The sequence below is a fragment of the Tinamus guttatus genome, unplaced genomic scaffold, assembly GCF_059628265.1.
Source record: "Tinamus guttatus ecotype Peru unplaced genomic scaffold, ASM5962826v1 Tinamus_guttatus_pri_ptg000327l, whole genome shotgun sequence".
In the NCBI taxonomy this organism is placed as follows: Eukaryota; Metazoa; Chordata; class Aves; order Tinamiformes; family Tinamidae; genus Tinamus; species Tinamus guttatus.
This window is the reverse complement of record NW_028288861.1, coordinates 8561945-8584459: the sequence shown is the minus strand read 5'-3', so window position 1 is coordinate 8584459 and position 22515 is coordinate 8561945. Positions and strand designations below refer to the sequence as shown.

Sequence of the window (22515 nt, the reverse complement as noted above, 5' to 3'; positions counted from 1 at the left end):
TGCTTCATCCATCCCTGACCCCTGGACATCAGAAAGACTGCACTGTTAGCCAACTGCTGCCCTACACAAGGGCTCTGTATTGCTCTGTGCTTTCATAGTCCCTAGAAAGGGTTAAATAGCATCACTGGCCTTATTCTATACTAAGAAAAGCAAGGACCATGGAAAAAAAGGACTACATTGCTCATAAATGACTGCTAAATTACTCCTAGGAATACAATGACGCAGGAGGCCAGTACCCCAGGCACAAGCTTAGACATATCACTTGGATTTTTTTCAACAAAAAACACTTCGTGCTTTCACTATTGTATTTCAAATTTCTTGGATATTGACAAATTCATTCTGGAAGACCTACTCTTGCAAGGATCAACACCATAGAACAAATGTTTCGAGATGTTTCAAGTGCCACATATGGTGGCTGGGATAAAAATTGGTTCATGCTACCTAGCCCCCCAAAAAATCTCCACAAGCTCCCTCTTTCTCCTTCCAGTTAGTGGAGTTTGGAAATGCTTATGACTCAAAAAGACATACACAGTTATCTGCTAGATTCAGAGACCCTATTTAGTTTACAAATGAGTAACCTTCAAACATTTCTGGCTATCTCCTCTGAGGCCACACAGTACCCTACAAGGGGACACATGGGGATAGCAACAGACAGCGGTGTTGAGCCTCTTGTCAGCGCTGGGACATCACAGGAACCCAGCAGAAATAGTCACCAGGAGATTATAGATCTGACGTGCCAGTCCAGGGCACTCACAGGAACAAGAACAACACTCAGTGATAGACAATGTGATAGACAAATGAAGTGATAGACAAATGAAGACAGTCACAAGTTGCGTTGTCCCCAGTAGTAACTCAGGGCAAGAAGGAGCTTAAGAGAACTTCAGAGACCACAGTGTCCCATAGCTGTTCACCAGCAAGGTTTCTCAAGCCTTCCTAAGTGCCAGAGAGCCTCGGAGGCAGGACTGAACTTGCCAGAGGCTGTCGTGTTGAGACATGGCCTGTCCATCTGTTCTCACCTGCACTGCTGCCCACCGGGAAGCCTCACCTCTCTCCCAGCAAGCACAACGATCAGCTTCAAGACATTATGTTCAAGTCTTCATTAACTTACAACAGCTCCCAGTTCTCTGTACAACAGAAACAAGCCTGTGGTTTCACAGAAAAGGCAACTACAGCAAATCCAGATGCTCAGAGAACACACATACAGGGCAAAAGCCTTTTTTTGTCTCCGTAACAAGCTTATTTTGGCTGGCTTGCAGGAACAGCTGGCCTTGTTGCTCCAGTTTGCCTCCTCAGTCCAGGACATGGCCACAGCAGGCTTCGGTGCTCTTTCCTGAGCATTCCCAAAAGCTGCAGCCTTTGAGGAAACCCTCTCGACACTGCTCTTTCTTGATCTGGAGAAGAGTTTGACCAGGCCTAACATATCAAGGGCAATCAGGTCCCACCCTCTCTTTCCCAGACAAGGTCTGTAAATCCCTTCCCGGAAATTGCTCCTTTGTCTTATCAAAGTTTTATTCTTAGAAAAAAACACTAGAGGAAGATGGTAAATTTGCTCTTGGTAGCCTCTGAGTGTATGTAGCAACAGGGTAAAAAGCTTTACAGCTTAGACCCAGCCCAGAAGCTGTGATGTTGCCCACAGCCTCATCTCATTCTGCCGCTAACACTGACACGGGCACCTGACCTGCCAGGGCTTGTCCCGGACGCGCCAGGAGCTCCCACGCAGCCTGAACGCCAGAGGCTCCGTTTCTTCCGCTCTTCACTGGGGGAAATGGATTCTCAGCAGCTCAGTAAACACAAGCAGCCAACCCCAGGTCTCATCCCGCCTTAAGATCAACTGTTGAACACTCCCAAAAGCAGAGAAGTTGACAGGAGGACCTGACTTTTACTTACTGTAGAGATGGAAGATCGTAATCTCAGCAGAGGCTCATAGCGCATTCAGAGCCCTCACATGGAAGATCGAGGACTAGACTCCTACAGTTCTTGTTTCTGGGCTTTCTGCTGTGGTTTCATGAGTCCAGAAAAACATATTTTAGTCCCTCCAGTCACTTGCTATTCAGATGAGTTGCTGAACCACAGCAAAACAAGTACAGGAAAGGAGAGACCAGTGCTCTAGTCTGATCTCTGCAAGGGGTTTTCCTGGGACCACAGACAAAACTACTTCTTTTCAGGTCTCTATTTTTCCCTGTCTGAGAAAGGATATAGCTAATGTATCTAGCAGCAAGAGTATTGCAAATCTCTTTTGAAAGTCAGTCAGAAATCTTTTTTCTGGGAAGTTCAATAGTTACTGTCTGTGCAAAGGGACATAGATTTACTCAGCAATCTGGAACACTCCCGTTGTCTTTTCAGAGGCTGGTACATGCTTTGTACGGCTTTCTAACCATAAAAGGATGTTCTGTCTTCACTGTCCCAGTCCCCCCTCAAAAAAAACAAACAAACAAACAAGCAAAAAACGCCTTATATCCTTTAAGCATTTCTTAAAGCTTAGAGAAGGATCAGAAGAATCCCACAGCATTTTCAGCAGCTAGGACAAGCTCTCAACCATATGAGCATTGCAGAGCAGGTGTGTTACACCTCCTCAGGAGATTTTTAGTTTGATTCTCAGCAGGCGAGTGACCAGATCAGCATTTAAATATCCAGAAACGTAAAGGCTTCCTCAGACAATGGAAAAGAAATATTCTCCTTCTCTAAACCTCCCACATCAGGGCTGGGAAAATGAGGCAAAGTAAAAAGAAAACCAGCTCTGTAACAACCTGTGCTACCCTCCATACATCACACAGCAGGGTTCATAATGCAGTCCTTTTCACTGCCATATAAATTAGCATTTCCAGTCTTTGTACAGGCAGGAAGATCTCCAAGACCTATGCAAACAGGTTCTAGCTTCTCAAACCCAGCACATAATTCAGCCTACAACACGATAGCCTACCCACCCACGTATGACACGCAACTCTGTCGCGATCTCCAGAACTCCCTCCTCCTCAGGAACCAGTGCGGCTCTTTCTCTAGAAAAATGCTTGGGGAAATCTTTGGACAGAGTGCCAGGGAAGCCAAGATCTACAGCAGAGCACACTCAGCAAACGACCGACTCTGGTGTGATGTTAGAGAAAAGATAGAAAGAATGTGTTTCCTACCTGAATTTGGTCAAAGAGCAGTCTCCTATAACAAGAGACTGGAGATTTAAGTGTAAACAAGAGCAGACGACAAAACCAAGAGCAAATGGCTAATATGCTGGTATAAATATATATGCAGTCTTGAAATGGAAAAAATGAGACATCAGACTTAAGATGTCTCAACTAAGAATCCATTGAAGGAAGATAAGTAGCACAACATCAGCATAAAAATTGTACGTGTTGATTGACAGAGGAGAGGGTCTCTATTTGAATAAAAATAAGCAACAGAAGAAATACAGAAGCTAAAAAAAAAAACAAAAACCGTATGTAAGCAAGAATATTGATTGGGAGACCACCAAACCAGAAATGATGAGTGAAAAGTATTCAAAAAAATAAAAATAAAAAAACACAGCAAGGTGAGACTCTTCAGCAATGCCATTGCAGGCTAAGTAAACATCATGACAGTGATGATGCAGAGACTGCATATTTAGATTCCATAAATACTCTTTTCTGCTGAGAACCTGTAAGAGGCGGCACAATTCCTAACTGAGGCCTAGAGCAGCACAGTATGACTACAATCAATCTTACCAAATGGTTGTGCACCGCACTCAAATTCAGCAGCCCCCAAAAATCCTCCAACTAACTAGAGTGTATTTAAAGAAGGAACCACTTAAAAAGAGGGAAAATTGTTAAAACGAAATTTAAAAAGAGAAGCCAAAGAAATTGTGTGTCTCGGGGTGCGGAGGGCAGATGTACAGACACAGTGGAGGGCACTGGGACCCACCTTGCTCCCTACTTGCTAGCCAGGCAAGTTCGTAATGCAGGGTGCATTAAGACTGCATAAAGATGCAGCATCAGAAGCTCTGAAGAGCGTAGGAGTATTATCAAAAGATCTTAGAACACACACACAAAAAAAATCATAGTTAAAAAGAACACTGCTAGAAGTAAAAAGACATCCCTCAAAAACTCGATATTATTCTTTCAAGCAAAGAAAAGAGAATACTGATAGCAATACTAAAATCCATAAAAGCCTATTGAAAAAACAGTAAGTGAAAATACTAGCACATTTGCAAACCAGAGCATACTCACCTTTCTTGCAGGGATCTAGGAAGTGGAAAGGACTTAAGTTGCTCTTCACTTCCCTTTCATTTCTGAGAGGAAAAACTGAATCCTGATCTTGTAAAGAAACAAACTAGGGCCTGGGATCTTTTATCTCTTCCAGTGATGTGGGAAATAGTGTATTTCTTCAACTGCAGTTGCACACTCACAACTTTTCTATAAATAAATTCCCTTCCTCATCATGCTTCTGGTTTTGTGGCATCATCTTCTCGTACTGTTTAGCATGAAGCAGTGACATATAATGAAAATTGCTGCTCTATGGAATTCATCCAGGGTTCTTCAGCCCTGAATGTACCTTCTCCCAGTTTTCTGAGAGAGAAATGCAAGGCAGGCAAATTGGAGATAAAGACAGTAAAGCAGAAGAAGGGGTTCAGTCCCAGGATCTACCTCAGCAACTGCTGGAGTCCTCAGTGGGGAAATAATACTTTGGCCAAGGACCTAGTAGAGTGACAACACCGCCAGTCTCTGAGGATCCCGCAGGGCAGGAGCTGAGGATGCCACAAGGCAGCCCCTCCCAGCGGAAACATTGCAGTCATTCATTCAACTCCCTTGCAACTTCCTCAGCACATACCCTGCAAAACAGCCGCCTTTGCGAGGGAGGAGGGCAAGCTGCCTTTGGCATGTGGCTGAGAAGCGAGAACCCATTTATAGAAACCTCAGCATTCCTGGGAAAGCCACGTTGCTGTTTGGTCAGCACAGCCTCGTGCCGTGCTCAGTGCCCAGGCCCTCGGCCAGCCAGCCACAGAGCGCTCCCTGTGATCCGAGTGATCCACAGGGACGCGGAGCCAGGCCTGGAGGCCGCCACGTCAAATCACTGCCACTGGTCGCTCCGCTCAGCCCTTCGAGAAAATCTCCTCTCCTCTAGCAGCTAAACTCCCAGGAAGCCCAGCTCATGTCAAGGAAGCAAGGCACCTGTCCTTATTCTAACAGGGACCCATCTCATCTGAGGAGAAGGGACAAAATATATATATATAGAGAGAGAGAGGTCTGCTTGGAAAGAGGAATTGCCTGAGACCTGCTCCATTTGCACAACACTTAAGACTTTCAGATGTTGGCTTTTCCGAAGGGCAAAAGCTACAGAACAGCAGCAGGAGTGAGGCATGAAGCAGCCACACGCGCACGGCACAGCTGGTACCGCAGCCTTCGCGGCACGGAAGCCACCGCACACACACACACGTCACAGACTTGATTTCTCACAAATGACCTCGGCACCCCCTGCCCCCTCCTTCTCCCAATTCAGAACAGGAGAAAAGGATCTACCAGGAGAGAGCGCATATCCCTGAATCTCATCCTGATTCTCCATTTCAAGAGTCACCAGCTAATCACTGCTAGACCAGCTCTCCCAACAGTCTCCAGAGAGCACCTACAAGTTCTGCCTCAAGCTGCTTCTGCTATGGAAGTCCCGAATTGTCTCGATGAAAGGCAGCAACATCCTGGCTGTGTCAGAATGAGGACAAGCCCCACCTGAAAGTAAGCAAGCTGTCCCATCATCTTCCCCACAGAGATGAACATGAAGCTGAAGTATTCTTTCCTCCCAGTCCCCATAAACACCTTCGACTGCTAAAAAACAAGAGTCAAAATCACAGAAGACAGATATTCCCGCATTCCTGCTGCTTCAGCTCCAAGAGCATCAGCTGTTTCTTTCTCTTTTGTTAGAATGGCAAGAGCCAGAAACAGAGGATGTTTAGCCCCACACAGGTGGCAAAGTAAGACAAAGTCACAGAAACAGAAAGGCTTCTCCATTGCCTCTGTACAACACTCATCAGAGTTGTCTCTGGGTGCTGCTGATGCAATTTACTTCTCAGGTGACAACAGGGAGGTGCAGCAAGGAGACAGAAGCAGCTCTGACTCCAGCACAGCAGACCAGCACGTGCCACAGGAGCTCAAACCAAGGGCCAAAGAATCTCAATATCAGGCTGAAGCCTATCCATTTCAGAAAGCCTCATGAATCTAACCCATGAACTAAATATCCCCACCAAAGCATTAGCTCCGTCATGTTACGGCACGATCTTCATTCACAGAATCACAGAATGGTTGAGGTTGGAAGGGATCTCTAGAGATCACCTAGTCCAACTCCCCTGCACAAGCAGGGTCACCTCGAGCACGTGGCACAGGGTGGCATCCAGGTGGATTTGGAAGATTTGCAGAGAAGGAAACACCACCACCTCTCTGGGCAGCCTGTTCAGGGCTCTGTCACCCTCACAGTAAAGAAGTTCTTCCTCACATGGAAATGGAACTTCCTGTGTTTCAACTTGTACCCATTACCCCTCGTTCTGTCACTGGCCACTACGGAAAAGAGCCTGGCCCCATCCTCCCTACAGTCACCCCTCAGGTACTTGAACATGTTGTTCAAATCTCCTCTCAGCCTTCTCTTCTCCAGACTAAACAGGCCCAGCTCGCTTAGTCTTTCCTCATAAGATAGATGCCCCAGTCCCTTAATCATCTTCGTGGCTCTACGCTGGACCCTCTATAGAAGCTCCATGTCCCTCTTGTACTGGGGAGCTCAGAACTGCACACAATACTCCAGGTGCGGCCTCACCAGGGCTGAGTAGAGGGGAAGGATCCCCTCCCTCGACCTGCTGACAACGCTCCTCCTGATGCAGGCCAGGATCCGACTGGCCTTCTTGCCAATCACCCTAAAGGACAGAAAAGCTCATTTTAAAGAAAGGGGCAAAGCCTGCTACCCTGACAGCCCACAATCTTGACAACACTCAGACCTCAGGGCAATATTTCTTTGCACTGCAGGCCTCTGTTGTTACATGTTACGAGGAAAAAATGACTCAACCATCTTCTCTTTTGATATAAGAAATATTAAAGCTGATTTGCTGCAACCTGCTAGGTTAGAACCACCACTCCAAGCATTTCACCTACTGATAAATCAACACACCGAGACAGAAATAGCACAATCCACCTTTTTGACATGTCTAGAGACTTTAGGTCTCTAGAACCAAATTCCTCATCCAGCACAGCTGATATCCAAACAGATGTGCTACCAAGAACAACATTTCTGAAGTACATTAGCCAAATTCCCCAGAAATTCAAACATATCTGATGGTCATTAGCCAATTATGCAAAATACTTTTCTATTTCCTAACCCTAAAACTTCAACTTCTTTAAGTACGTAAAGGTTATTCCTGGTATTTCAAAACAATGAAGTGCTGGTAATATTTTAGTAACATTAAAATTTTAATGCTAAAGTATCTGCTTGCAAGTAAACTCCATTATATACCCTACCTATAATTGCACTTACGGGGACATGGAAAAAGAATAGAACAGTCTATGCATTTTGCTATTAAAACAAGGGAATGTAAGAGAAATTTAAACCAACAGTGAATAGGCAAGGGAATGTGATAGCCTCTTCTGCAGGTGTCCACACTCTTCACTTCTAGGAACTCTCCAGCATCTACTCCAGGGTGGTCAGTCTAACCTCTCCTGTTGCTCCAGATAACACAGCAAACACAACACGATCAGAATAAAGTGAGGAGAATCTGATATCCTCTACTGGGATTTTTATGATATTTAACATCTCACCTAGTTCATCTGATTCGAAGATTTACTCTTTGGGGCTAACCTGGGAGGGGAGCAAGCAGCAGCAGCAGCATCCAGAGCAGTCATCACTGCAGGGGACAGGGCTCCCTCAGGACAGCCCTGCCTCCAGCTACGGCGTGCACAGGGCGTAAGGCGGCAGATACTACACACAGACAAGCGGTGACCCTGCGCTGCTCTTCCAACTAACAGGTTGTATTTCCTAATAGATAAGGACATTACCATGTGGCAACCTGCAGTATCTACGATGGAATTTTCCACCTGGAGGGGCTGTAATTCAGACTGAAACTAAGCGAGATGGCCAGGAAAGGAAAATTCAAAACGTTGTAGAGGGATGAGTGTAGGGACTAATTTGCCATAACGGCATACTGCAATTACAAAACCACTGTATTACACTTTGCCATCACTCCCTAAAATACAGCCTTCTAAATACAGAGTCAGGGAGAAAAAAAAAAAAAAAGAGCCTCTGTTTCTTCCCCCTACCCAGCATCACTGCTAAACAAAGTAGCTCTTTTTCATGCATATAATGAACTTTAATTGTGTAGCTCAAGACTGATTATGGGAAATAAATGAATAGGTCTTTTGCTGTGGAATATGTCCTGCCTTCAGTCTTTGCCACTTCAGACTTCTCTGATCCTCCAGAAACAAAGTCTGGACATAAAATACAAGTGCTGTATACTGACCTGAGGTCTTATTGCCATGTCACTTCAACCCCCAGAGCAGTCACAGTTCACATTTGGTGAACAAAATGTTTAGCCAAAGTTTGCCTTTCACAACTGTTGGACTAAAGCACTCCTTTCAGGACGATGAGGATGGCACATACACACGCAGCATGGTCTAAAAAAATCATTGTTTGGATTTCTTGCACACACTGTTGAGTAACTCCATCTGGATAAATTTTTAAAAAAGAAAGCAAAACGCTCAGTTACTTATTTACTTTAAATCAGCAGGGTACTCATGCCAAGTTAAATGCCTCCTGATCTAAAGATTCACTTAAAACACCTTAAAAAAAAAAAAAAAAACACAGCTCATTAGCCTGGGTGATAAGAATGAAAATATTAGATTCACTCAGAGAAAGATAAGTATGTTTTCTCTTTCCAAAAGATTACCAAGATTAACACTGGGAGTCTGCCTTTCTTCCTAACACTGTTCTGCAAATTTCAGATCCTCGAATACAATCTCTGAGCAATTCACTTCTTGCCCAGCAGTACCTAAGCGAGTACCTAAGCCCAGAGTGTGGGGAAGCGGACCTCAAACCACCTGTACACAGAGTTATCTACGAGGAATATCGGTTCTTTGCAAACTGCCTGAACCGCAAGCCACTCAAACCTGAGCGGCACCCGCAGCCCAGGGCAGCGGAGGTTTCTTTAGCTGAGAACATGGGATCTTGCAAGCAGTGAGGGGCACAGGTCCAGCCCGGCAGCCAGTGCCAAGGTCTCCTTCCCTCTGCCTTCAGTGTCAGCATCACAGAGCAGCCGTTGCCCTGCTGCACTCCCCTCCCTTTTCCATGCTGCCCCACTCTCAGTCTACCTGCTTTCTGCCACACGGCACCAACGTTACAGCTCGAACGGATGTGGGTCACTGGCCTCCCTGCCCTGCCTCGATACAAGAGTGTCCAGGGAGCTTACCTTGTCCCTGCTTGATGGAACATTTGCTTCTGTTCAAAGCAAAAACTGGACATTTAGTATCTGATTTGTAAGAGGTAAAAAAAACGTTCAAGTTCTCTATCCACAGGGCCTGGCGACACCTATCCCTTTCAGGAGACAGGCTTTGCTCTTTTGGGAATATCACACTGTCAAAGCCTGATACAGCTGCAGCTCTGGGGGCTGCGGGACCCTGGCACTCCAGCATGCTTCTCAGCACCCCGTGTTCATTCCCCTCCACTCCATCCCCTTGTTCTAAAGTCAAATCCTTGGGCCAGCGACTCACAGACCTGCAATTGGGAAGGTGCTGGAGAAGACACCAAATCCAAAGCCTGCCCGAAGCGAGGGCCATGCCCAAACCCATCCTGCTCCCTGGTTTGGAGACTTAGGTCCTGCTCCCTTGCCTGCCCTGTCACCTCACAGCTGAACCCAGGAGCATCCCTCCTCCTTCAGCTCCCAGCATATCTCCCACTTTGCCCAGCCGTTTCCTGCCCCATGTCTCCAGGCCCCTGGGCAGAGCTGGCGGTTCTTGCCCCGCAGCACCCCAGGGCCCACGCGGGCTGCTCACCTGGTTCCCGAAGACGGCGAGAGAGCAGGCGGTGGAGACCTCTTGGGGGCCGAACCAGACGGAAGCGATGCGCGAGGGCATGCCCAGGATGAAGACCTGCGCCACGGAGCACACCACCTGCCCCAGCACGGTGACAGCGAAGAGATGCGGCTTCAAGCTGCCCAGCTTCACCCAGGCACCCAGCCCGTTGAGCGCCGAGCCGGCCAGGGCGATGGGGCGCAGGCCGTGCTTGTCCAGCAGCCAGGCGACGGGGAAGAGCAGGGGGATGTAGGTGAGCATGTAGCACATGGAGAGCCAGTCGATGGCGAAGGTGCTCACGCCGTAGAAGCGCACGAAGACGTTGTTGACGCTGCCGTACTGGATCCACTGGAAGGCGTTGCACAGCGAGTAGCTGCTGAAGAGCAGCACCACGGCCCAGCGCCGCCGCGACAGCCGCACCTCGGCGCCCGCCGCCCGCTCCGCCGAGCCCTCCCGCTGCCCCATGGCCGCCCGCCTCAGCCGAGCACCTGGCCGGGAGCTCCGCGCCGCCGCCGTCCTCCGCCCCGTCCCGCCCGCTGCGGGGGTGGGAGGACAACTCGGCCACGGGGCGCCCGGAGGAGAGGGCGGAGCGCAGGCGAAAACAGCCGCCGCGGTGCCTGTAGTGGCCGCGCGGCCCTGCGGGCGCCTTGCGGGCAAAATGCCCGAGCTGAAAGCGGCGCCCCGAGAGACGCAGGCCTCCAAGGGCAGCAGTGGAGGCCTGGCCCTGGGGACGAGCGCTGGGCACAGCAGGCCCCTTGCGCCTGGCGAGGGTGGCAGGTACCCGCGTGCGCTGTTCAAGCAGCCGGTGGATAAGCTGAGGTGATGGACAGGCTCCAGCCTCAGCCTGGACTGTGCTTTGGAAGAAAGCGCTGCACGAGTGCGTGCAGTGCCTGGCCGGGGCAGAAATCTAGGGAGGGCGCTTTCATTTGAGCTTTCAGCATTTCTGTATGACAGGTGGCAGACTGCAGAATGAAAACATGTAGTGAAGTGAAAAAGCATGTCAGGGACTGAAGCAAAACAGCCCTAAGTGATATTTCTTTTCATCCTCACAGGGACCTTGCAGTTAATGTGTCAGCTCATCTCTTCCAATTACTGTAGCAGCCTGTCACACTCTGAGAGATCACGGCGTAAGGGTCACTTATGATCCATAGTTCATTTAATTGACAATGTGTTATCTGAGCTGTAGGAACATTCCTTGTCCCATGCTTTGAAACTGGACTTGGCTGCATGCGATTGTTCAGTTCTCTTCCAGCACTTAACAACCTGCTCAAAGTTCACTGAAAAAGTAAGTGTGATGACCTGTCTCTAGGACCTATCATGTTCCTGAAACAAGACTTTGGGCACAGAACCAAAAAGTGACATTTCTTTGGCCTGTATTTACTTTGTGAAAAAACTTCATCAAAAGTTACTAACAACGGCCTGCAAGTTATCCATCTGACTATTGCCAGGTCCAGAATCAGAGACACAGCTTTGGTGTCTCTGTGTCTTCATTTCCCATACAAGCAAAAAAGCTTAGGACAAATTATTCCTGGGAGAGCAAATGTCCCTTTAAGTGCTTCTTGCTGGGTATCCTCACAGAACTCTATTCTTGGTACCTACTTGGTTTTTGTTGTTGTTGTTTTGTTTGTTTGTGGACTTTCGACTTCAATTAGTCTCCTTCTTCCAGGCTGCAGAGTTTTCCCAGTGGAATAGCCAAGTAGCACCACTGGAAAAAGGCAAAAGCAGTGCATCCTTCTCAATATTGTCTGCTGAAAGCACTTCATGGTTGAGGTACAGCCTTTTCTACTTTTTCTACTGTCCTTCTGATCACCTGCCCAAAGCTTTGCAGTGAATATCAGACATCACCCATGGAACTCATTATGATGATACAACATAATGATAACATAGTCCCCATAAATAACAATCAGGACAGAAAAATACAGAAGCAAGGGCCAGAAAAGTGGTTTGGGGACGAAAAGTCCATAGCAAACCAGAACACCATCAAGTAGGGAGCCTTTTGTTCACACGGATGATGTCTCAGTGCAATCAGAGAAGTCAATCAGTAAACCAAGAATGACTAAAATAGAGACCCCACTAAAAGCACAGGAATGACAGTAGCACTCAGATTCTGGTGACAAGTCTGTCAAGTGACAAGTGACAAGTCTGTCAATGTTGGACAAAGAGGCAACTTCGAATCTGCAAGAATTACTCAATGACAAATTCAATTAGCCAGGTATTTTTCATATGTGCAGGCTCACATTTTCCCCAGAACTCTGCTCCTCCGATTTCAGGATTGTTTTGGTCTATGAACTTTTCATCATCCCTTCATATCAATCACCAATTTCTGGACAAACATAAACCTTCCTTCACATTTCTTATCTCCATTATTGCATTGATTTCTACTCAGACAAACCTCTCCTGCTTCCCCAAGCAACACAGCAGCTGCCTTTGGATTTCCGCTATCACGATATCTTTATGTAAGAAGTCCTCGGCCACTGAAAGTTATTTTTATCTCAGAACAACTCTGTGGAGTGGGTTTTAAAACAAGAAGGAAATCTGTACATGGAGCTTGTCAGAAGTACTAAAAAGGTTACTGAATTCTGCAAATGTTCAAGGTGCTAAGTCAGAGGCACAACTAGGCCCCAGATTAAATTTAACAGTACAGGCCAATGGATAGAGCCCAGCAGCTCAGGATTAAAACTCAGAAATCTTCAAGCATACAGTTCCTACAGCGAGTATCCGGGCAAGCTAGGATCCTTTTAAGTGGAAAGGGGCTAAGCCCAGGATCAAAGGACATACCTTACCCAGGCTCCCAGCACAGCGACCTGGGCCTCTGGATCTCAACACAGCACTTGGGAGATCTCGCTGGTGAAGCTCACACATAGCTCTGTCCGTGCTGACTGATCAGACTAAGGGCTAGAAGAGATCTCAGATCTCTTCCAGAAAACCTTTCGTAACAGATGTTGCAGGGAACATTACAAGATCTCTGTCAGTGGAGGCTCTTGAGGGTAAAGTAGACATTACATTTTCAGAATGAAAAAAGGGGGAGCTGCACATCAGTTTCAGCTGATAAAGATCGGCGCTGGGGAAGAGCACAGATGGCAATTTAGCCCCAGTCTTCATCCCTTTAGACAGAGGCACATACTGAGAATCATTTTGTTGCAGCAGGCTGACCAGGACTCCACAGCAGGGTACAGGGAGAGCATCTCCCTCTCTCTCGCTCTTATTTATTTATTTGTTTGTTTGTTTGTTTTAATCAAGCTTGCTATAGTGAAGGGCTTTGGAAAACAGCTGTTTGCATCACTAGGCTACATGGCAGGATTCAAAACCCTGCTAGGCACACTCGCATGCCAGAGTCCGGTGTGCCTGGCTGCCACAGCAGGATGCGCTGGGATGAGTGTCTGCACCGAGTGCGGAGCTGGCAGGGTCCGGGTGCTGGCCAAGGCCGGCAGGCTCCCCTTACGGAGCCGGGCAGGGAGCTGTGAGCCCTCTGCTGGCACCCAGAGCCTCCGACAGCTCGCAGCCGTCAGCAAGCTGCAGGCCCTCCTATACACTTGACAAAGGCCAGGGATTAGTTTACAGATGTAGCTTAGAGGCAAAACTGTTTTCATACCCTGAACCCTGGTATATTTTCTGTGCAAAAATCTGGATGTAACTACGGTAATGGATACCTAACTTTACAGCAGTGCAGCATGCTGCCTATGCAAAATTCAAAATTATGCAAAAATGACCTTCCTCAATATAAAGCGTGAAGGCTTAGCCTTACATTTAACCTAGAGAAGACTGCAGACCTCAGCACCACCAAAGCTGTTCAGGTGATAACTTTGAGCACCAGATCTATCCTCTTCAAAATTTAAGACCTTTCTAAAGCATAATTCTGGTTTCAGGTAAAGGAAGATAAATAACATTTTGCTCCTCTTCAGCACATCTCACCTGCTCTCAGAGAATTTCACTGGGGAAACTATTTGCCTCCATTTTACAGAGGAAACTGTGGCATCAGGAATTAATCTGATTTGCCTGTGGCTTTGCCAGAGGCAGAGCTGTTGTCCCTGGCTGGTTGTCTCACACCCTATGACCTTGTCTGTACTGGCTTGCCCAACAGCAACATGAGCTGCCATACCTTTTCAGATCTAATCTCCCTGTTCAAAAACAGGCTTTAACACACCTATGGCTTTAATGTAACCCTGTGCAGTTCAGGTGTGATGTTTGGATGGATGAATCATGTTAAGCCTGAGCTGCAAAAACACATGGGACTGCATGACTGAAGTGTTCCTATTCTGCCAGCTCATAGATGACTTCTTGTAAAAGAGAAAGGAAAAAAAGGTAAAAAATGGAGCAAGTGCAGAGTGTGCAGGTGCACTTAGGCTTATGGTTCCTCAGAAGGTTGTTGGTTAGTGCACTCCTTGAGACACAAGAGTGGTTACGGTACCTCTGCACGGCCTTCTGCAAACAGGTATCGGCTTGCTCTGCCCCACACTCTGATCTGGCTGGATGACAACCAGCTATAATCCACAAGCTGGGTAGCTGTGGTTAGCTTGCTGCACTTCTTCAGCTTCTAAACCTAGCTCAAACTTTGCTTGCAAGAAGCTTTGGAGATTCACATAGTTGTGAAGACGCACATGCATAGCCTCTATTTGCTGTGGCACTGAGTGCAATCACCTTACTCTGCTGTGCACCAGACACATATGTGGAACATGAAGAGCTCTTTGCTTAGGTCAGAATAAAAGAAGTGAAAAAAAAAAGAGCCAGCTAGACTCAAACCTCAGCCATAGTCTAGATTTACATCCCCAATCCAGATCAGGGTCATAGATTAACCCCAAATACCAAAAGCTCAAAGTATATAAGCCCTTCTTACTCAGCATCCTCCAGCTTTGATCTCAGTGAGTCATACCAGTTCATGCCAATGACACAAAAGAGTTTTTTGTCTTCTAATGCTGCAGCTGGTATTAATTACTAAGTAAAGAGTGCTAGAAATTGGCATTGAGGCATAGTAAATGCATAGTAAAACATGCATTTTCTTCTTCCTCTATACTCTCTTCAGAAGAAATCACAACCAAGGACAAATACTGCAGGGACCAGGATACTTTATGATCATTGTGGTGAGGGAAAAAAAAAAAGATTCACTGGGTCTTAGGAATGAGAAAAGAGTTGCTACAGGATTTGGGAGGAACACACATTTATTCTACAGTGAATGTCTCTGAAGCAATAAAATTCTCAGCACCTGGAGTTTGCAACCGGAACCGTGAGAAACCGTGCGTATGTGGTAACCTTAACACACTGGTTTTAAGCCTGCTCTGGTGGGAGGGGAAAAAAAAAAAGAAAAAAAAAAAGAAAAGAAATATATATATATATATCCTCTATAATTTAGCCTGGCAGGTTAATAACTTTTTGTTTATCTACAAAAGTTGCCCCACTCTCAATTTCATTTTTCAAGATTGTTGATAAATAAAAGGCAGCCATGCAGCAGAACCAGCACACAGACAAAGGAAGCAGAGCGCTGTTTGCCGGCTGAATGCCTAGCTCTTTCATACCACATTTTGCTTTTTCTCTTCTCAACAGCTTTTGTTATATAAAAATGCTTTGCCTTGCAGCAGTGACTCCTGATCATCTTTAGTCTCAGCCTGAAAGATTAGTAGCTGTACAGCACTCTTCTATGATGAGCACTGCTTTGAACACTTCAATCATTTTAAAAAGGAGAGAGGGTCTCCTTTGAAGACTGTTGGTTTGGTTCAATACAAAGGATATGATTCTTTTGCTGATGTGAGAAGGCATTAGGAGCAGAAGTGACTTCTGAGGCAGGCTTTGCAGAAGTGTGTAAACAAGCAAGGCGAACCAGAGAGCTGCCTGATCTGACCTCTGCCAATTGGAAGAGAGGCGCCTCTTCTCCCCAGACCCTGCACATACTGTGCTTGGGTAGTACCCCTTTTTCTGCCCAGAAATCGTTTTTTAAAACTCAAATCATTTTAGAGGCAGGACATCATAGTGATGACAAGTGGGATCATAACAGCCAGGTATAGTATGAACGTACCTTCCCGTGAGCTGACAGCTGGCATTGTTTCTCCCACCTTGGCACCTGGCATATGGGGAGTTTACAGCTGAACCAAGGAGAAGAATGCAGGAAGGGTATAGCAAGCATGAAAGATTAGCCCAGGCTTCCCAGCTGGGGAGAAATGGTAAGCTTAAGTCAGCACTGAACGTCGTATCTCCGTTCATCTTGCTGTAGAAACAGCCCTGAAATGCTGATACTGAGTACTTGCAAAGTGCCGAGCCTGTGCTTTTAGGGGGATAGAAACTGAAAATTACAGCACTCTCCATATTTTCTGACTTACTTCTGAGCGGAATGCTCAAGTTTTTGTATTAATCAATAAGGGGGTTTCTCCACAGTTTGGCTGAAGAGCAGGACAAAGGGAGGGGAGACTGAGTGGAGCCATGAGCCCAGAAGGACAAAAGGAGCCATCTGCAAGGAGATGGGGCCTTTACAAAGAAGGGAAATAGGGCAATTGCCCCACATTCTTCAGCAAGGGGGACAAAGGAGTTGGTGAGCTCAGGTGAGAACAGATGGCGGGAGGCCGGAGTTCGGTGTAGGCGGGCCGGGAAGGCTGTAACTTCTGAGTACCTTGGCCAATGGGGAAAAGGAGAGGGCGTCCCTCGGTCGGGAAATTAGGATAAAAGCGGGGCTGCGTCCCCCAGCATTTTGAGAGACCCCACAGGGATATGCCCGGTGGACTCTCCCTTTATTCGAATAAAGTTTTAGGACTCCTCTGTCTCCTTTTTGGACATTCAGTTCTTGACAGCGAGATTTTCCGCACAATTGGGGGCTCGTCCGGGATCCTTCCACCTTCCGGGAACGGCAGACGGCGATTGGAGTCGACGGCGCGCCTCACCATAGCTTTTGGTGATCGACTCCCTTCGACGGCAGCCTGCACCGGACGACTGATTGGGTTCCCGAGACTGTCCGGAGACAGACGAGAAGCGGATCGGGGGATCCGCAGGTAGGACCAGGAGGGGGTCCTCAAGGGGTGTGACATAACGGACTAGGTCTGACAGAAGGGACTAGGTCTGACGGAAAGGACCTCCGGGTAGCGCTAAGCCCGACGGAAAGGGCTAGGTCTGACGGAAAGGACCTCCCGGTAGCGCTAAGCCCGACGGAAAGGGCTACGTCTGACGGAAAGGACCTCCGGGTAGCGCTATAGTCTGACGGAAAGGACTAGGTCTGAAGGAAAGGACCTCCGGGTAGCGCTAAAGTCCGACGGAAAGGACCAGGTTTGACGGAAAGGACCATTGAAATCTCACTGGTGAGTACTATGGGACAGTGGGGAACAAAAGGGGTGACGACCCCGACATGGGAGTCTAGGGAGAGCAGCGAAGGGAAGGCAAAAGAGGGTGCTGGGGAAAGGAATGATGACCTTAACTTATCCCCATAGTCCCTTGGGGAGACTTTTGAGGGTTTGGGATAACTTACGCATTCCCCTAGGAATAATTATGGAATTAATGATAAAATATTGTTGTTTTGTTTGGCCAGAATATAAGTTACCAGGGGGATTTAGGTGGCCCCCTGTAGGGTCGGACGACGCATCAGGAGCCACAGGTCTTGTCCCCTCTGCACCTCCTGCTTCTAGTGACAGTGAAGAGGAGGAGGAACAGGACATTTTATCCCCTTCAAAAACAAGAAAAGGAACCCAGTACGAGGTATTTGTAATCGTGCCACTGACCACCCAAGATATAAGGGGATTAAAGAAAGAACTACCTCCTTATTTAGATGATCCCATAGGAGTAGGGGAAAAGATAGATGAATATCTAGAAAATGCAGATTACACTTGGAAGGATTGGGATTTTCTTTTAGGAATCTTATTTGGATTCCAGGAAAAGAAAATGATCTTGCAAAAAGCTCGTCAATTATGGGAGGACGAACACCCGCAGGCAGGCCAAAATGCGATAGATGCACCCACAGTGGATGATATGATCCCAGTGGGAGACCCCCATTGGGATCCAAATGATCGAGTCAGTTTGACCCGTCTTCGAGATTATCGAGCATACATAATCAGAGCCATTAAAATGGCAGTCCCCAGAACTAATAATATGTCAAAGGCTATGACCTTGGAACAGGGAAAAGATGAGAGCCCCTCTCATTGGCTAGAAAGAATTAGAGATGCTTTGAGGAAACAGGGAGGACTGGACCCTGAGGGACCAGCCTTTGACACATTACTAAAAGTACAGTTTGTCACTAAATCTTGGCCTGATATAAGAAGGAGGATGCAGAAGGATGAAGAGTGGCAGGATAAACCATTAGAGGAATTGGTAAAGAGAGCACAACAGGTGTATGTGAGAAGGGATGAGGAAAAGGCAAAGACAAAGGCAATGATTATGGCTCAGTATATAAGACAATCACAAGGATCTGTGAGGCCCCCTGAGGGACCCCCAAGGGCCAGAGGAAGGGGTCGATCTCAAGGGCGTAATCAAAGGCAGAGCAGGGGAATGGTCTCTTCAACAGAAGATATCCAACTAAAACAAAAATTGGGAAGAAATCAGTGTGCATTGTGTAAAGAGGAAGGACATTGGAGAAGGGAATGCCCACAGAGGCTAAGAGATCCTCAGGAAGAGGAAATTCACCGACTAATGGAAATGGATTGCCAGGGATGTCAGGGGCTCCCATTATACCAAGGATCCACCACACGGGAGCCCTTGATAACATGTAGGGTGGGTCCGGACCGAGAGGAAGTGTGTTTCTTGATAGATACAGGAGCCTCTCGATCCACCTTGAATTTTATGCCAAAAGGAGGGCGATTGTCAAAAGGCTCCTTGGTTATCCAAGGGGTAAGTGGGAAAGACGAACGAGTGCGTATTATCCAGCCACTGGTAGTGGATGTGGGAAATAAATTTGAGATGCATGATTTTCTCTTTGTCCCAAATTGTGATTGCAATCTGCTGGGGAGGGATTTGATGGCTAAATTGGGAATGCAAATCAGTATTGTAAGAGATGATAAAGAAGCTTGCACTACTGTAACTTTGTGCAAAATGTCTGACAAAGCTTATGCTGAAGTGAACCCAGAAGTGTGGGCAGTTCCAGGAAAATATGGAAAACTAGACATGGAACCTCTCCAAATTACTTTAAAGCAACCAGGGCAGATAGTCTCTAAAAAGCAGTATCCTATTTCACGAGAGGGAAGGAAAGGCTTACAACCTACTATTGAGTCTTTGCTGGAAGCAGGACTTTTGGAGCCGTGTATGTCTCCATACAATACTCCCATTCTGCCAGTCAAGAAGCCAGATGGAACCTATAGAATGGTACAGGACTTAAGAGCAATAAATGAAATTATCAAACCAAGACATCCCACAGTTCCAGATCCATACACTATTCTAAACCAGATCCCCTCTTCACATCAGTACTATTCAGTACTTGATTTGAAAGATGCATTTTGGGGATGTCCTCTCACAGAGGATAGTAAGCAATATTTTGCCTTTGAATGGGAACAAGAGGAGGGAGGAAAAACAATAAAACAACAATTGACATGGACAGTTCTCCCGCAAGGATACACTGAGGCACCGGTCTTGTTTGGACAAGCCTTGCAGAAAATACTGAAGGAATTTACCCCACCTCCTGGAGTTAGGTTATTGCAGTATGTGGATGACTTGCTCCTATCAGGGGAAGAAGAGGGGGTAGTAGAGGAAGCCACTGTGAAATTACTTAATTTCTTGGCCCAAAAAGGGCTTAGGGTGTCCAAAAAGAAGGCACAAATGGTGGAAAGAAGGGTCAAATATTTGGGGCATATTTTGACCGGAGGTTTACGATGCCTTGACCCAGAAAGAATTCGGGGAATTTTAGAAGTGCCATTACCCAGGACTAAGAGAGAGCTACGGCAGTTCCTAGGGCTAGTAGGATACTGCAGAGCCTGGGTTGAAGACTTTTCTGCATTAGCTAGACCACTGTATGACTTTTTAACCCAAAACAGCCCCAATGTTGTGGTATGGACACAAGAAGGAGAACAGAGCTTTAGAAAATTAAAAGATAAATTGAGCAAGGCTCCGGCCTTAGCTCTTCCGGATGCAGAAAAAGAATTTGAATTATATGTGGATGTCAAACAGGGCCACGCCAAGGGAATTTTAGTGCAAGAATATGGAGGCATGCCAAGACCAGTAGCTTATTTTTCTAAAATATTAGACCCAGTAGCTAAGGGGTGGCCTTATTGTCTGCAGAATTGTGCAGCTACGGCCCTAATGGTAACTGAGGCCCGAAAGCTGACTACAGGAGGATCCCTTGTTGTCAAGGTCCCACACCAGGTCAAGGCATTACTAACTGAAAGGGCTTCCAAATGGATGACCAGTGCCCGATTATTGCAGTTAAAATTAAGAAGTGGGGGAGGGTTTAACCCAGCTTCTTGTCTAACTGGTCCTGAGGGAGAAGAATCAAAGGAAATCCATGACTGTATTCAAGTACTAGATCTCCAAACTCGACCTAGGGAAGATTTGAGAGATATTCCTTGGCCAGATGGGGACAATGTGTTTATTGATGGATCTTCAAGAGTAATAGAAGGGAAACGGGCTACAGGATATGCTATCATTAAGGGAAGGGAGCTGCTGGAGGGAGGAAAGCTGCCATCTACCTGGTCAGCCCAAACCGCAGAATTGTACTCTCTAATAAGAGCCTGTGAATTATATCAAGGCAAGCTAGTGAATATCTTTACAGATTCTAAATATGCATATGGGGTGGCACATATGTTTGGAAAACTGTGGGAAGAAAGAGGTTTATTAACTTGCCGAGGAAAGGCATTGGTGCATAAGGATCTGATTGCTCGCCTGCTGGAGGTGGTGAACCTCCCCAAAAAGGTCTCAATAATTCATATCAGGGGACATCAGACAGGACACTCAGAGCAGGAGGTAGGCAATCGATTGGCTGATGAGGAAGCTCAAAAAGCAGCACTCCTACCAGAAGTATCTAAGATCCTCCCTCTCCTACCGGTAGTCCAGCCATTACCAGAAAAGATGTCTTTTCCACCAGAAGAATTAGAAATAATTAAAAATAGTGGAGCAAAAGAAAAAGGACATGACTGGTTTACAAAGGAGGGCAAACAATGGGTGCCCAAAGCCCTAGCCCTACAAATACTGAAAGAGCTTCACGAAGGAAGCCATTGGGGCTCTAGAGGGCTGGCGGAAGCCTTCCTTAAAACCTATGCTGCCCTTGGTCTTTTTGTTCTGGCAAAACAGGCCATTGAGGGCTGTCTGATTTGTGCTAAGGCCAACGGCCGAGCCGCAAGAGAAGTTGCAAGGGGAGGACGACCCTGGGCTGTACGCCCATTCCAACGATGCCAAGCAGACTTTACTGAGATGCCCCGTGTAGGGAGACTTAAGTATCTTCTGGTAATAGTATGTCAGTTGACAGGATGGCCCGAGGCATTTCCAACTGCCTCAGCAACAACTGGATCTGTAATTAAGGTGTTCTTAGAACAAATAATTCCAAGATATGGGTTGGTAGAGGCAATAGATTCAGACAGAGGCACTCATTTTACAGGAAAGGTCCTTCAAGATGTCATGACTGCCCTAGGGATTCGATGGGACTTGCATACCCCTTGGCATCCTCAGAGTTCTGGTAGAGTGGAAAGGATGAATGGGAACATTAAAAAGCATCTTTTAAAATTGGTGTTAGAAACTAAGATGCCGTGGACACGACTTCTCCCATTAGCTTTAGCAAGAATAAGAGCAAAACCAAGGGGAGACATTCAGCTGTCCCCCTTTGAAATAATGTTTGGGATTCCCTATCCTGCTAACTCCCAACCTGGCAAGGAGGTGGAGATAAGTGATATATATGTAAAGCAATATGTGGCCAGAATACATTCTCTTGTGAAGTCTCTCCGACAGGAAGCCCAGCTTGCACAGACCCTCCCCTTGGATTTTGCAGTCCATGATATCCAACCAGGGGATTGGGTCTTGGTCAAAGAATGGAAAGAAGCACCACTGCTAGCAAAGTGGCGAGGACCTTATCAGGTATTACTAACCACAGAAACATCAATCAAGACAGCTGAGCATGGATGGACTCATCATACTAGAGTTAAGATTTCCAAGACTCCAGAAGTTTGGACTTCTCAGTTGAAGGAAGAGGATGGAAAGCCCCGGCTAACTCTCCGTAGATCTGTACCGCTGACGGGGAGTAGGTCTGGAAAATAAACTCTGGGTTGCTGGGTCTGTGAGAATCCAGGAGGATATGAAGACTACCCATGGGTACTAGACATACTGAATGCAGGTTGCAGGTTGTTAGTTAATAACCTAGTTTGTAAAAACAAATATTGTTCAAAAAAAAAAAAAAAAAAAAAAAAAAAAGAGGAGGGATTGAGCGGAATGCTCAAGTTTTTGTATTAATCAATAAGGGGGTTTCTCCACAGTTTGGCTGAAGAGCAGGACAAAGGGAGGGGAGACTGAGTGGAGCCATGAGCCCAGAAGGACAAAAGGAGCCATCTGCAAGGAGATGGGGCCTTTACAAAGAAGGGAAATAGGGCAATTGCCCCACATTCTTCAGCAAGGGGGACAAAGGAGTTGGTGAGCTCAG

General features: G+C 46.7%; 1 protein-coding gene across 1 annotated transcript in view; it reads right to left on the bottom strand.

Moving 5' to 3' along the window:
- The window catches only part of FLVCR2 (FLVCR choline and putative heme transporter 2), a 33977-nt gene extending 23514 nt beyond the window's left edge, over nucleotides 1–10463 (bottom strand). Inside the window, exon 1 of the mRNA XM_088529382.1 lies at nucleotides 9981–10463. Within this exon, the coding sequence (XP_088385508.1) occupies nucleotides 9981–10463 (483 nt within the window). The remainder of the gene's footprint in view (nucleotides 1–9980) is intronic.
- Nucleotides 10464–22515: the final 12052 nt, after the last annotated feature.